This window comes from Astatotilapia calliptera, chromosome 9 (genome assembly GCF_964374335.1).
Source record: "Astatotilapia calliptera chromosome 9, fAstCal68.1, whole genome shotgun sequence".
In the NCBI taxonomy this organism is placed as follows: Eukaryota; Metazoa; Chordata; class Actinopteri; order Cichliformes; family Cichlidae; genus Astatotilapia; species Astatotilapia calliptera.
The window spans coordinates 30,764,217-30,779,440 of NC_137430.1; the positions used below are offsets into that span (position 1 = coordinate 30,764,217).

General features: G+C 44.2%; 1 protein-coding gene across 5 annotated transcripts; it reads left to right on the forward strand.

The window, feature by feature from the left end:
* Positions 1–805: 805 nt before the first annotated feature.
* LOC113029455 (uncharacterized) lies at positions 806–15,066 on the forward strand. Of its 5 annotated transcripts, none has more exons than XM_026180319.2 (9): positions 806–932; positions 1,524–1,598; positions 5,288–5,558; positions 7,203–8,197; positions 9,140–9,299; positions 10,018–10,196; positions 10,296–10,388; positions 10,704–10,829; positions 11,749–15,066. In XM_026180319.2, exons 3-9 carry the CDS (start codon positions 5,293–5,295, stop codon positions 12,189–12,191), a joined length of 2,262 nt encoding a protein of 753 aa, XP_026036104.2. In that variant the 5' UTR covers positions 806–932; positions 1,524–1,598; positions 5,288–5,292; the 3' UTR covers positions 12,192–15,066. The 5 variants fall into 5 exon arrangements, with proteins under 5 accessions (XP_026036104.2, XP_026036102.2, XP_026036103.2 ...); XM_026180317.2 differs by having other exon boundaries at positions 813–932; positions 5,285–5,558; XM_026180318.2 differs by lacking the exon at positions 806–932 and adding an exon at positions 986–1,264 and having other exon boundaries at positions 5,285–5,558.
* The last annotated feature ends 158 nt before the right edge of the window (positions 15,067–15,224 follow it).

Below are 15,224 nucleotides of genomic sequence, written 5' to 3' on the forward strand. Positions count from 1 at the left end.
GACATCTCTCTGACGAACACTTAAATCAGTCACACAGTGTCTGAACTTAAAAACTTCCACTATATCTAGTAGATATAGTGGAAGTCCATTATAGAAACATAAATTATTTTAGACGTATTTTATATGAAAAAATCTAAAGTTAGTCAGACGTTGGTGTCTTCACTTTTTCCATTTAATAAAGTTTTTGTTCAGTATTTAATGAGTTTGAATTACTGTTATTTATTTATGGCTATTTCCTCGTGTGTTCCTTGGTCGACTGTTTAGATTAAAATGTTTCCCTCTTTGGGCTGTACACATCTGAACTTATATTTAAAATCCAAAATGAAAACATCATAAAAACGATGTTTTACGCTTGAATGTACATATAGTTGAGTCATAAATAGGCTGCACACAAAATAATGTCTTGCTCATGTTGTAAGTAAAGCAGGAAAAAGTCGAATATATTATTATATATTATCAGTGCATATTATTATTGCTATTACTACGACATAATAGTAATGATATAATATGAAATATAAAAATACATGTGCATGACTGTTGACAGATACATAGCCTACAGATACAGTCTACTTGGTAACACAGCTATGCTATTTATAAATATCAGCCAACAACAGCACTTTTGAACATTTCAAAATCAGTGTCGCTTAAAATTATTTTCTTATTTTCTAGGCAACATTTTTTTATTGGCTTCGTATGTGTATTTTTCGTATTCTATAGATTAAAGGGTTAAATATAAATGAAATGAATTCTTTTATTTTTTGCTATTACTGTAATTCCGTATTAACGATAGTAACCCTCCCCAACTGTCGTCCTTTGTCAGGGAGCGACGGTGTCTATCTTGACCGAACCCAGTTTCTCTTTGAGCAATATTGTCGTCTCGCGAGAACTTCGATGTCACGTGGATTATGGCTGAAGATCGCGGATATTAGAAGGTACTTTTCTGCTTTTATTTACTTTGTTGTGGCGTAAAATCGCGCATTTACGCAATTTGTTTATTACAGCTCGAGACGTATGTGCATTAGCTGTCGCTAAAATAAGCATGTGCAGCTTTTTGTGGCCGCTTACGTCGGCACCGCCGGTACAAACCTTCGAAATAAGAGCACAATGTTTTGCGCGCTTTTTACCACTACGAAAACAGTTAGCTTCTGCTTCGTGAATGATCCGCTGTGGTTAAACACCCGTGGGCCTTGCTCTCCTGTTTGGAGGCTTCTACTACACCCAAAGTGCAGATAAGTCTGCGAAGAGACCTAAACGGCGAGCAGGAGTAAATTGAACCCAACGGCGACACCGCTGTTAGCCTTAGCCACAGCCCGAGGCCTGCTCAGGAAGCGGGCGGGAGCTTTTATTTTCCAAAACTGCTTCTTCATCTTACCTGCCAAGGCTGTAGATTCAGATCATTATACCTGTTCGCAAGCTTTTAATATTTATGTTAGACGTCCACAAGTCCGCGTTTGGATTTTGAGCTGTTAATTAGACAATTAATATGCACCGCGGTTCGTTCTCACACTCTTTGTCATTAACAGGAGAGAAATCTACAAACCGAGAGCAAAGAGGAGGCGAAGCTGTGACTCTTCAGCAGCTCTGACACACTACTCACAGTAAGTTTTCACTCTGTTATCAAGTTTTAGAAATCCACGAGAAATCTGTGTTTTTATGTGCATTGACGTTTTTTGTGATATGATTTAAATTTTGTGCAATTATTAAAAATATTAGAAACATTACACTGGATTTCCAGCAGGTGAGTCATTAATATAAACCTGCAGGGAAGGTTTATTACGTTTATGGGGTGTTTGTGGCTCTTTGTGGTGTCTTTAGTCGTTTTAGAGTAATTCAAGGCCTCACACAGGGAGATATTAAATTAAAGCTTATTTATAAAAGTGCTTTTCACAGACAAGCAGTCACAAAATACTGTACACAAAAAAACTAGGAATAAATACATTGCTATATAATTGAAATTTAACATTAAAATGAATCAAAGTCTACTGGGAGCTTCTGTAAAGAGTATAAAATAGAAAGAACTTGCTTAATAGAACTCGTTAATAGTCTGATCATCGGTTTTTGTTTTTTTATTTAATTATTCATTTTTGTTGTTGTTGTATAGCTCAGATTTATCTAAGCCAGTAAACAGGACATTACTGTAATCTAAAAAACACTGATTAATTTTCTCCAGTTCAGCCAAGGAGACCGCTTTTTTGTTACAATGTAGACATGTTCTTTATATAAAAGAAACTCTCAGGTAGAATTTGGTTAGTCTGATTTATCTCAAGAACAGTGCTGATTATTACTGATCAGAGGAGCTAGTGTGTAAAATTGTTGAAATAAATCTTGTGGTGTCAAAGTCACACCTGTGGCTCTGGTAGCAGATGTCTGTCATATGAAGCTGGATTCAGTTAGTGAGGTAACCTCAGGTTTATCTGCAATCCATCAGTTTTCAAATCAAATCACTTTTATTGTCACATCACATGTGCAGGTACACTGGTACAGTACATGTGAGTGAAATTCTTGTGCGAGCTTCACAAGCAACAGAGTTGTGCAAAATACAATAATGTAAGAACAAGCAAAATATAAGAATGGCTGAATCTGAGAGTTATATGAATAAATATATGTACAATATAAGAGTGTATGCATATTACTGAATGTGAATACTACGTGTGTGTGTGTGTGTGTGTGTGTGTGTGTGTGTGTGTGTGTGTGTGTGTGTATGTGTGTATGTGTATATATATATATATATATATTTATTTATTACAAAGTAAATAGAGTAAATAATAAAATAAAGGTTGGTAGTTGACATGTGCAAAACAAGTGGCATTTATATACAGTGTGGAGTGCATAATGTTGAAGTTCCAGTAGTGAAGCTGAGGTGTCTATGACGTGTTCAGCAGTCTGATGGCCTGGTGGAAGAAGCTGTCTCTCAGTCTGCTGGTACGGGACCGGATGCTGCAGAACCTCCTTCCTGATGGAAGTAGTCTGAACAGTTTATGGCTGGGGTGACTGGAGTCCTTGATGATCCTCCCCGCTTTCCTCAGGCACCGCTTCCTGTAGATGTCTTGGAGGGAGGGAAGCTCACCTCCAATTATCCGTTCAGAGCACCGCACTACTCTCTGGAGAGCTTTGCGGTTGTAGGCGGTGCTGTTGCCATACCAGGTGGTGATGCATCCAGTGAGGATGCTCTCAATGGCACAGTGATAGAAGGTCCTGAGGATGCGGGGGCTCATGCCGAATCTTTTCAGTCTCCTGAGAAAGAAGAGGCGCTGCTGCGCCTTCTTCACTGTTTTGTTTGTGTGTACTGACCACGTAAGATCCTCAGCCAGATGTACTCCAAGGAACCGGAAGCTGCTCACTCTCTCCACAGCAGCGCCGTTGATGGTGATGGGGGTGTGTACTTCTCTGCACCTCCGGAAGTCCACTATCAACTCCTTTGTCTTTGCGACGTTGAGGGTGAGATGGTTGTCTTGACACCAGTGGGTCAGGGCGCTGACCTCCTCCCTGTAAGCCGTCTCATCACCGTTGGTGATAAGACCCACCACTGTAGTGTCGTCCGCAAACTTCACAATGATGTTGGAGTTGTTAGTGGCTGTGCAGTCGTAGGTGTAGAGTGAGTACAGGAGAGGGCTCAGTACACACCCCTGTGGAGCACCAGTGTTCAGTGTGATGGGGGATGAGGTGATGCTGCCCAGTCTGACCACTTGGCGTCTGTCAGACAGGAAGCTAAGGATCCAGCTGCAGAGGGAGCTGCTCAGTCCTAGATCCTGCAGTTTCCTGTCCAGCTTCGAGGGAACGATGGTATTGAATGCTGAGCTGTAATCTACAAACAGCATTCTCACATACGTGTCTCTCTTCTCCAGGTGTGACAGGGCAGTGTGTAGTGTCAGGGCTATGGCATCATCAGTGGACCTGTTGTGGCGGTATGCGAACTGTAGAGGGTCCAGTGAGTCGGGTAGCGCAGAGCAAACGAAGTCCCTGACCAGCTTCTCGAAGCATTTGCTCACGATGGGGGTCAGGGCTACAGGTCGGCAGTCGTTTAATGAGGTGATGGTGGAGGATTTGGGTACAGGGACGATGGTGGCCACTTTGAAGCAGGCTGGGACTACAGACAGAGAGAGGGAAAGGTTGAAGATGTGTGTGAACACTCCAGCCAGCTGAGCCGCGGCCGGGAATCCCGTCCGGACCAGTAGCTTTGCGTGCGTTCACCTTCCTGAAGCACTTCCGCACATCCTCCTCAAACACAGTGTGCGCACTGACGTCATCCGCGGTGCGCACACTGTCCGGTCTTATGGTGTTCGCTGTGTCGAATCTAGCGTAGAATACGCTGGTGTCATCAGTGCTGGAAAAACCTATGTCCTCTGGAGTAGAAGGATCTGATGTTTTTGAAGACTGAAAGCTTTTTTCTTTCCCCAGTGAGCATAAATGTGATATTATTAGAAGTGTGTGTGTGGGGCGGGGGGGGGGATTCTAGCTTTTTTTTTTCCTGTATGTTACGAATGGATGAGCTAATATAACATCTAGCCTTACTGAAGTCGTCCCTTGATGTTCTCAGGTGTATGAGAATAATTCAAGGCCTCAAACAGGTAGTAAATACTATTCAGTCAATCTCTAAGGCAGGGGTAGGCAACGCCAGGCCTCGAGTGCCGGTGTCCTGCAGGTTTTAGATCTCACCCTGTGTCAACACACCTGAATCAAATGATTAGTTCATTACCAGGCCTCTGGAGAACTTCAAGACATGTTGAGGAGGTAATTTAGCCGTTTGAATCAGCTGTGTTTGATCAAGAACACATCTGAAACCTGCAGGACACCGGCCCTCGAGGCCTGGAGTTGCCCACCCCTGCTCTAAGGTCTAATAATTCAAACAACATTGATTGCATTTACAAGCAACAGCTTTTTCCCCGCTTTGGCCTGTTTGATGGGTATTTAAGACACAGAAGCCACACCCACCGTACCAAGGCTCGCTTCATGTAAAGCTATAAAATAATTGGGCTTTTCATGGTTGACTCCACAAGTTTAGTCCATTTTGAGTGTTTATAATAATTTAGTAAAAATGCCTCGATGACCAAAGTTAGTTTTTGAAAAAATCTGTTATATTATATAAAAACAGGTTATTTTCCTTGGACTCGGTTAAAGCTATTTTTGGTGGACTGTGTGGGAAAAAACAATGGATAAAAGTGTTGTAGCTGCAGTAATTTGTTTACATCGCTCCTGGAGCAGGAGAAACGTCTCCCTTCATGCAAAGTTGTATTTTCCCATTGCTAATGCGTTAGTGATGAGGATGCCCTCGCCTGTTTTCCAGCAGCAGTGATGGCGCATGTCTTCAACCATGGGAAGCTGCTCCTGCAGCGCCTGCACCAGCAGCGGGAGATGGACTTTCTGTGTGACATCACCATAATGGTGAAGGACGTGGAGTTCAGGGCTCACCGTAACATCCTCGCTGCGTTCAGTGAGTATTTCTCCTCCCATGCTGAAAAGGGGGAAGAGATCACGACTTTGGACCCCGACAAGGTCAGCCGGTACTCGCTGGAGAAGCTCCTGGAGTTCGTCTACACGGGACACATGAACCTCAGCAGGTAAGCGTGAGGGTTTAGAAGCCAGCATCAGCCAAAACACGGATAGCATTTACGCAGGGTCATCCTGTACAGTTCTACATCTGTATACCCAACAACCTGAGTGTACAACATATGAACAGAATGACAGCAAAGTAGACTTGGATGTGATGAAGCCAACGTCAGATACATACACGTTATGGAAAGTAAATGTTAGTGAGACATCTTTGCTTTGTGCCTCTACGTGATTTACTGATGGCTAAAATGTGCTTATTATTAGTTGTTGTTGTGGTTCACATTAGCTCATTAAGCTTTTGTTTTTTTTAATTAAGAAAGGTAGCTAAATAGTTTTTCAGACAGTACAGGGTTAAAGTTGGCACACAAGATACAGTTAGCCTGCTAGCTGCGTGAATAAGTTCTTGGTTGTTTTGTGGCGTTAAAGGCTTCTTCATCGCTGCAAATCAAGATGGCGGCTTCGTAGTATGGTGGCTTACCTGTTCGCCAACAAGCCAAAGATCTCAGGAGGACACAAAAAACTATTTATGAAAGGTCTGCAAAATCAAACGTGTGGTGCTACACGCTGTGGAGATCTCTTTTGAAACAAGGACAGAAAGTAGCTTCTTCAAGACAGGATGTTGCTTTGTTAGCTAGGAGAGTTTTGCTAAGTGAGACGTTTGCAGTTTGGTCATTTGAGCAGAGATCTTAGTTTGGTTAATGTTGTCTGCTAATGTTGACTGTAGTTTTTTCCTGCAGTCACTCCTTTTGACCATATGTGTTAGCTAACGTTAGCTCACCTGCTTGTACAGGCAGACTGCTTGATTAAGCGCAGCACTGAGTTTGAGTTTTGCCTTGAGCCAGTTGTTTGATGATGTTGGTGATAAGTGGACTCCAGTGAGGGGCATCCGCACAGGAAGCGATCCGTTCGTCATCAGTTTGTTGCTGTTTCAGGCTCTCGTTGCTGAGTAGCACTCTGCTGCATTATCGCCTTGTCCCATGTCAGGTGTCCGTACTCACTCTCATCAGTTATTGTTTCAACCAGTTGCCTCTAAATTGACCAATTTTTCACTCCAGACTGACTTTTTGTGGTCACTGGTTGCCATGGCACTGTTAGATACTTGTTCTGCGGACGCCCCTTTAAGGTATTCATACCTGACGTTTGGCTAGCTCTGTTGGGTGGTGCTGTTTCCATAACAACAACAAGCAATAACTTACAAGGCGAGTGTTTTAGGTTTATGTACAACGGGGGGGGGGGGGGGGACAACTCCAGGCCTGGAGGGCCGGTGTCCTGCAGGTTTTAGACACACAGCTGATTTAAATGACCTCCTCAACATGTCTTAAGGTTCTTTAGAGCTCTGATAATGAACTAATCATTTGACTCAGGGGTGTTGACCCTGAGTGAGATCTAAAACCTGCAGGACACCGGCCCTTGAGGCCTGGAGTTGCCCACCGATTATTCTCTGGAGTGATCAACTTCTCCAACATTTTAGTGACATACTGCACAAGCAGCCACTTTAGTTTCTAAGGATATGTTTTTAGCGTGATTTCATTGGTTAATGCTGCAGTCAGTCCACATGATGTTAGATTATGAAAAGGTCATAGGCGTGGGACACTTGTGAACTGAATTTTGAGTTGGTACTTTGAGTAAAATGTTTTTCTTTCTGGTTCCAGCACCCGACAAGCGGCCGTACGGCGAGCTGCCATCTTCTTAGGAATGGCCGAGGCCACGAAATATCTGGAGGAGTTCCCTCACTGGTCTGAGCTCGGCGAAACGTCACAGTCGGAGGCAGATAAAGAGACGGGTCTCTCGCCTCCCAGCCCCGCCTCCCCAAGCAGCCCCACCTCCCCAGTCCCACTATCCATAGTCTCTGTTGCGGGGGAATGGCACGAGGAAGGTAAGGGCAGCAGAGAGCAGGATGATGAGGGCAGAGATATGTTTGTGGAAGACGATGAAGAGTACACCCCAAGCACACCAAGGAGCACCGGGAGAGTAGGGGGCAGGAAGAGAGGTAGAAAGCCTAAAAGTTTTGGCGACGAGCAGATGGAGGCGAGCAGCTCGGCTGACGGCATGCCCAAAATCTACAGCTACAGAGGGAGAGGACGAGGGAGAGGCAGGGGCAGGGGCAGGGGGAGAGGAAGAGGAAGAGGAAGAGGGAGCTTAAAAAGTCAAGAACTCTATTTGGATGACTCTGATACGAGCGTGAAGGACTTTGGAGACACCTCAGCAGACTGGAGCCCCTCACAGGGGGAAGAAGATGAGGAGGAGCCTGGGATGAAGAGGCCGAGGCTGAGCACCGGAGAGGGGAGGAGAGGGCGAGGCCGCGGGAGAGGGAGAGGCCGCGGGAGAGGCAGGGGCCGAAACAGGGGACAGACCGATGAGGAGGAGGAGGAGGAGGAGGAGGCGGGGGATGACAGCATTGGCGGAGGCACAGAGGAGGAGGAGGCGGGGGAGGGAGTGGAAGAGGGCGAGATCGGGGAGATGGATGCGCTGGCTCTGGGCGAGATGTCGCTGTCGTGCACAGAGTGCAACAAACTGTTTAAAGACGTGAGCAGCCTGCGCCGCCACGAGAAGATCCACAAGGGGCTGAAGCCGTTCGCCTGCATCTTCTGCTCCAAAACCTTCAGGCAGGCCACGCAGCTGAAAACACACCTGCGCATACACACAGGTGAGCTCAGCACTGAGTGTCACGTGTTTTTGTTACTGGGTTTGTGAAGATGTGAGGCTGCTACACACCTTTTCATTTATAATTAAGTGTGTAAAGACAGGAAAATCCACCTGCAAGGTTCTTAGTCAGAATCAAACTTCGGTTACTTTGATTTGAATCTCATTAACTTTAACCCCTAATCAGCTAAAGGTTTTTTGTTTTTGTTTTGTTTGTTTCTTTGCAAAATAAAACAAAACCTCAGTCACTGCTTTCAGATACCATTAAAAGAAAAAACTTTTGAACCGTTCAGGCCTTTACAGTCGAAACATCTCCTGATGAGTTTCTGGGCTCAGATGCTACTTTGTAGTCTTACTTCCAACAGAGTCATGTTTATTGTTTTAAAAACAGGACTTCTTCCATCATTTATATACAGTCTGTAACCCTACTGCATTGTTTCTAATCAATTCTCTGTAATTTCCTGTCACCTGACTTCGAGTGTGGATGCCTGTGTGCTGGTTTTATTCATCATTTCAGTGAAAACTTTGGTTGAAATCAGCTTGATAAACAGAAGAAAAGTTTCTTACACGTATTAAACGTGTCAAACTGGTGCTCCGGTGCTTTTCTGTGACATTTAAATGCGTAAGACGTTTGCACATCCTCTGCAGCAGAATCCTCCCTCTGTGTCACAGAGCTGTCCCATACTTTCTGCTTCCTGAGCTGCAAAAACAAGCTCCGGAAGCAGGAAGACAAACATAGGATGTTGAGCACAAGCATGAGTTTAAGTTTGGAACAGAAATGCATCGTATCACTCAGCAAACCTTTGAGTTAAAATGAAAGTATGTGCAACGTGGATGTGAAGACCGGTGTCTGTCACCAGATAAGTGGAAAACCTTTTAACCCATCAGCTGGCAGTGATAATGTAACACACGTATAACAAGCGTCCTCCTTGTTTCTCTGTTGCAGGCGAGAAGCCGTTCAATTGTGCCGATTGTGACAAGTGTTTCGCTCAGAAGTGCCAGCTGGTCGCTCACCGCCGAATGCACCACGGCGAGGAGAAGCCGTACACCTGTGAGCGCTGCGGCTTCAAGTTTGCTACCTCGTCCAATTATAAAATACACATCAGGTACGTCAGTGTGGAAGGAGCTGAGGCCAGGAGGGCCAAGAGCTTGCGTATCTGCATGCAACCCACCTTTTATTACATATGACTGACGTAACGATTCAGCTGCTGCTCTGCTTCCACAGAGGAGCTAGTTAAAGATCTTTATTTTGCTCTCGCACACACGAGGGTGTTTACGAGTGGCAGAACTAATAACATTAACCTATTGTAGGTTAAACTACCCAGTAGTTTCTATAGTAACAGTTCTGCTGGTCTGAGGGCCACTGAAGAAAAATGTGGTTGCTGGGTGGCACACGTGTGTAGGTGGTTATTTAATAATAATAATGGATTGGATTTATATAGCGCTTTTCTAGGCACCCAAAGCGCTTTACAATACCACTATTCATTCACTCTCACATTCATACACTGGTGGAGGCAGCTACAGTTGTAGCCACAGCTGCCCTGGGGCAGACTGACAGAAGCGAGGCTGCCATATCGCGCCATCGGCCCCTCTGGCCAACACCAGTAGGCAAGTAGGGTAAAGTGTCTTGCCCAAGGACACAACGACCAGGACAGAGAGCCCAGGGATTGAACCGGCGACCTTCCGGTTACAGATGCGATTCTCAATCCCCTGAGCCACGGTCGCTGTGCTTCTATTTGCTTCTCACCTGTGACTTTTTTAAGCACTTGTTGTTTTGAGTTGTTGTTCTATAAATAAAGTTAAATTTTAACACGTTTCCCACAGACTGCACAGCGGGGAGAAACCGTACGTCTGTGACATCTGCGGCCAGGCGTTCGCTCAGTCCAGCACGCTGACGTACCACAAGCGACGACACACTGGGGAGAAACCGTACCAGTGCGACCTGTGTGGCATGTCCTTCTCTGTGTCTTCCTCTCTCATTGCCCACACACGTAAACACACTGGTGAGAGACGTGCAAATGAAAGGATGCGCTGCTCTGGTTTCCTGCCGCACTGGGCAAATAGACTTTACAGGCATTTTTCTGTATTTCTGTGCGTTTCAGGCGAGACTCCGTACAAATGTTCGCAGCCTAAATGCGACGCCAAATTTGTCACATCATCTGAACTGAAGAAACACATGCGGCGACTTCACCCAGGTGAGTTTAAAGCTTTGTTTGTTACGCCAAACATTTAAAGAGTGGTTAGATGGGACTGAAAGTCAGCAGTATCACACCAGGATCCTACTGCTAACTGCGGCTGTCTTTCAGGAGAGCTCATAACCTAAAATGTGCTTTATTGACATAATGAAACTATTTTAAAAATGTGCCTCAAACGGGTGTGGAAGAGATAATGAAGTGAGTTATAAAGAGCAAGCTCTCAGCTCCACACAGTTTCTGACCAATCAGGGTATAAACAGAGAGCCAGAAACCGATTGGCTGCAGTATTTAAATGTGTTCTCGTGGTGTTTGCAGAGGGGAACAGCGGCGTGCAGTGCCTGCTCTGTGGAAACAGATTTGCCAGCGTGAAGAACATGATCAAACACCAGGACAAAGCTCACGCCGACGAAGTGCGGCAACACAAGGAGAGAGCCCGAGCCGGTGAGCTGTCAGCCTGTTTATTAAAATCCACCGTGTCTTAAAGTGCTGTTAAAGTTTAATTGAATAAGAACCTGAAAGTGTTTTGGGACGTGTTGATCTTTTTGCAGCTTCAGTCAGAAAAACCACCCCTCAGTGTCACTGCATGATTCAGCCCTGAGGCTGGAAGCCCATCTCTGTGTTTACATGTGCATCAGTATCCTGGTTCACATTAGCTTTTTGAAGTTTCCATGGCCTGTGCAATAAAGCAGGATGCTGCAGCATGTAAGCATCCCATTGTCTGCAGTGTGCAGGCTACCTGCAGAGGCACCACTTAGACCAGCAGCAGAAACTTCCTCTCTGGCAACAGAGGAAGTGCCTAATAGAGGAAGTGAATTCAGTGTCTTTTTTGGGGGGCGGGGGTTGCTGACCAAGTCAACACATTAAAGGCGCCAGTTTCTGGAGATTTTACATCTCTGTGCCTGTACGCTTCAGATATGTGGGGTTATTCTCCATCTTTAAACCAACGTGGCAGACTTCAGTATGTAGAGTCAGTGGAGAGTTTGAGGTCGAGCTGTGATCCCAGTGAGAATGGAATAGTATTATTGATTGATTGATTGATTGATTGATTTTTTTTTTTTTTTAAGTGGGTGTTCCAGATTTATTAACTCAAAGCCCAGTCCACTGGTGATGGCAAAGTAAAACAGACACACCAGAGCACAAGCTCAAAGTCAAACAGTGTTGTGAGCCAGGACTATAAATCAGGCTTAACATGGGAGTGTTGGATCTGCCTTTAACAAGTGTGCAGTGCTGCTGCTGCCTTAAAGGCACAACAGCAAAGCTCCCAATTCTGCTTGGGGGCCTTTTAAAGAACAGGCAGTAAAACTGTGTTGTTTCCATGTTGTCTTCTGGCTGTCTGACTGGGTTTTGTGTGTTTGAGCAGTGGTCCTGCTGTCCACCAGCCATCCCGTGGCCTTCGTCCAGAGCAAGCTCTCCCAGGAGAACAAAGGTTTGGGCTCCATCCCCGAGGGCGAGCCGGCCAACCCTGAACCGGCCACTCCCAACCCCAAAGCCACCGACCCCGCCGCGGCTGCCTCCGACGTCGCCACCACTGACTCTGCTGCAACCACCGCCAGCGTGACCGCTGACAGCATCACGGACGCCGCCGCCATCATCCAGGACTTCAAGGCGGAGCCCACGCACACCCCTCTCACCACCACAGAGCAGGTGACCTTCGACGCCGATCAGGAGCAGACCATCAACTCGGACACGCTGCACGCGCTGGTGGAGCAGCTGCGGCCGCCGCCTTCGCCCGCACAGACGCTGGAGCAGATTGTCATCATCAAGACGGTGGACAACATGGACAACATGCCCCCCCAGCAGTGAGGCCTGAGTAACACTGATCAGAACTAAACTTCAGTTTTAAACAGTCACTCGCTGATTGGCATAAAGTCAGTGCTCATGTTCAGGATAAAAAAATCAACATTTGTAAAGATAATCTACAATACAAAGACAATTTGGTCCAACTCGGGCTTTATTTTCATAGTTTTGACCATCATTTCAACCTGTGGTACAAACAGGAAATGCGAGCAGTCGAGTTAGAAACTAACATCAAGGTTAGACAAAATATTTTGGACGACGGACGGCAAAATATAATCCAAACTTTTTGTCGCCACATTCAGTTAAATCCAGTAGGACAGACAGTGATGGGAGCGTTTTCAGACTTTTTAGATAAATTAATCGCATTATGTGATTATTATTTGTCAAAAAAAGTCTCAAGCAGAATCCTCAGAAGTCTTTTTTTGTCTTCCATACTTCCCAAAACCCAAAGACTTTCAGCTCTCTGTGAGTTAAAATGGAGAAAAGCACCAAGTTCTGCATTTCAGAGGCTGAAACTAGAAACATGTGATGTGGTTTCCACAATTTGTACGTGGAAAAACCAGAATAATGATTCGCCGGCGTGCACACATTTAATATTTTGCAATAATAAAAAAACTTTCCAGTATTTTTTTTTTTTTTAAATTGTGACGTATGAGAAACAGACGATCAGATTCACAGCTCATGGTCTGTATTTTGGTTTATTATCAAAATCACTTAGATTCTAACATATTTACAGACGAGCGTTTCCACCAAATTAACACTGATGCAAAAAGCATCAAATGAAGCTATAAACCTCCCTCCTCCTCCTCCCAAAACATAAACCCTTAAAGAAGCAGCATGGCTTCAGTTGAGTTGGTTTACTGGTCAAAACTATAAGAATAAAACCTGACCCAGTCATCCTTTTAAAAATGCCCATATTTTTAGTAGAAGTGAAATGAAATTCATGATCCAGCAGGATGATTTACAGCTCCTCAAGGAGAACACTGGTCATATGGCAAACAAAATGCAGTTTAACCGTGTCAGTGGCCGATACTGTTGTGTGACGCCAGTCTTGAGCTTGAGGAAAAAAAGGAGTGTGATGGAGATCTGAAAGAGGCGAAAAACAGATCAGTTATTTTTCTAATGAAGATTTTTGTTTCCTTGGCAGAGAGGAGGAAAGAGCGGCAATAAAAGGCAGAATCAAATTATTATAACCTGAAGAATCCCAATAAGATTCTCTCTTTGTGTTCAGCAGTGACGTCATGATCAGCACTGATGATTTCATGCTGTTGTGCTTAAACCCGTTTCACTTCTTTGAATGACCTGCTAACTGTTCGTGTGAGTCACAGTTAAACTACATTCTTCCTGTAAAATCCACTGTTTGGGTTTACCAGATGTAACCAGTTTTCTCCCAGCATTAACCAGCTGTACACATAAAGATAACCAGTTTGATTACTTGTGCTGTCTTTTCAATCAGCAGATGTCAGAATCAGGAGGGAAGTGAGGGGGGAAAAAGCCCAATCAGCAGATCTGTACAATTTACTGTTGTTCAGATGTCTAACGTTCTGATCCAAGTTCCTCATTTCACTTCCCAGCTTAATGGTGAAGTGTGTGAAAAAAGAAACTGATTCTACATTTTCTTCTACTGTAGAAAGTGAAGCTTTGATTCACAGCGACTGACCTGCTTCAAACCGCTTAAAGGTGCTTTTTGTAAAAACAGCCCGTTGTGTGAAGATGATTTCCAAGTCCAAAGACGAGCGTGTTGGGTTACTGTGAGCGTGAATTGTTGTATATCTGACCAGAAGAATGATTTCAAGGGTATAAGCAGCAATGAAAAAAGGAGTTTCCTCCTGTGGATTTCTGGGATCTCCATTAGAGAGAGGGCGATTAGCTCAGGGTAGGAGGAGTCAGTTTAGGTAGTTCAGCTTCTTCCTTTAGCGAGGTGTTTAGGACTGTCTGCTGGATTAAGTGGCTGGAAGAGGAAGGTCTCCTTAGACTGCAGACCCCACAACCGTGATCTGGATACACAGACGGATGGAAATCAACATCTTTGTATTTTGTGGCAGAGATGTCAGCTAAAGCAAGGCTGAGCTGTACTCCTGTAATACCACTTTGGACCACAAGGTGGAGCAGTGAGTCAGTATAGTGTCCTCTCTGTCACACTGACCTGGCTCGTTTGGTAGCTAAAAGACTGTGTAGTGTTTTTATAAAGCGAACAGAAACTTTAGATAAGCTAGAGGTCTGATCAGATATCATTTTAAACTTACACAGAAGAAGGTGGCGCTGTTTGGGGCGGATAACTGTGCTTCCTGGTGAAACACCACCTCCTGGTGGTGAACGTTTGCATTACACTTTTTGTTTCTTTTTCTTTTTTTACAAAAAGTACCTTTAAAGTCCTCTAACCTCACACAACATTTTCTCCGATGTGGATGTCGTGGCGGCAGTTTTTTGTTTGTTTGTTTGTTTTTTCTATTACAGCTTCCTTTTGTTTGATGGAGTAACGCTTGTAAAGAATAACTCTGATACAGTACAACTCCGTTTTAATAGTTAGCGTAGTGAATAGGAGCTTTGGTATCACAAGATGTAACATCTTTATTTATCAAGCAATAAATGTTCCACCCTGCAGTGACATGTGATAATGGTGGCTTCATTGATGTAATAGAGGCTCTTTTTATTCTTCTTTTTTCTTTTTTAAGTAAATCAGTTGTTTCAGTGTGAAAGAGTGAAAAATGCATTTCTATTAACATGACTGTAGCTGTTTGTTTATTTCATTTGGTTTTTTTGTTTTAGGTAAAATGTCTGCATTACTTGTATATGTAATTCACAAATTTGTACAAGTTCACTACTGTATGAAAAATGTACAACAGCAGCAGGAAAATAAAGACCGACAAAAAAGGGACAATCGGACTGCTGTTTGTCAGTTTATTATGACATTTTTACTTTTTTGTTCTTTATGTCACTGCAGATGTTTTTGTTGTTTTTCTCAAGCAGAACCACCTGTTTAGAGGATGTAATTTGATTTATAATCTAATCAGTATGTTCTGAAAGCATCCACATTGC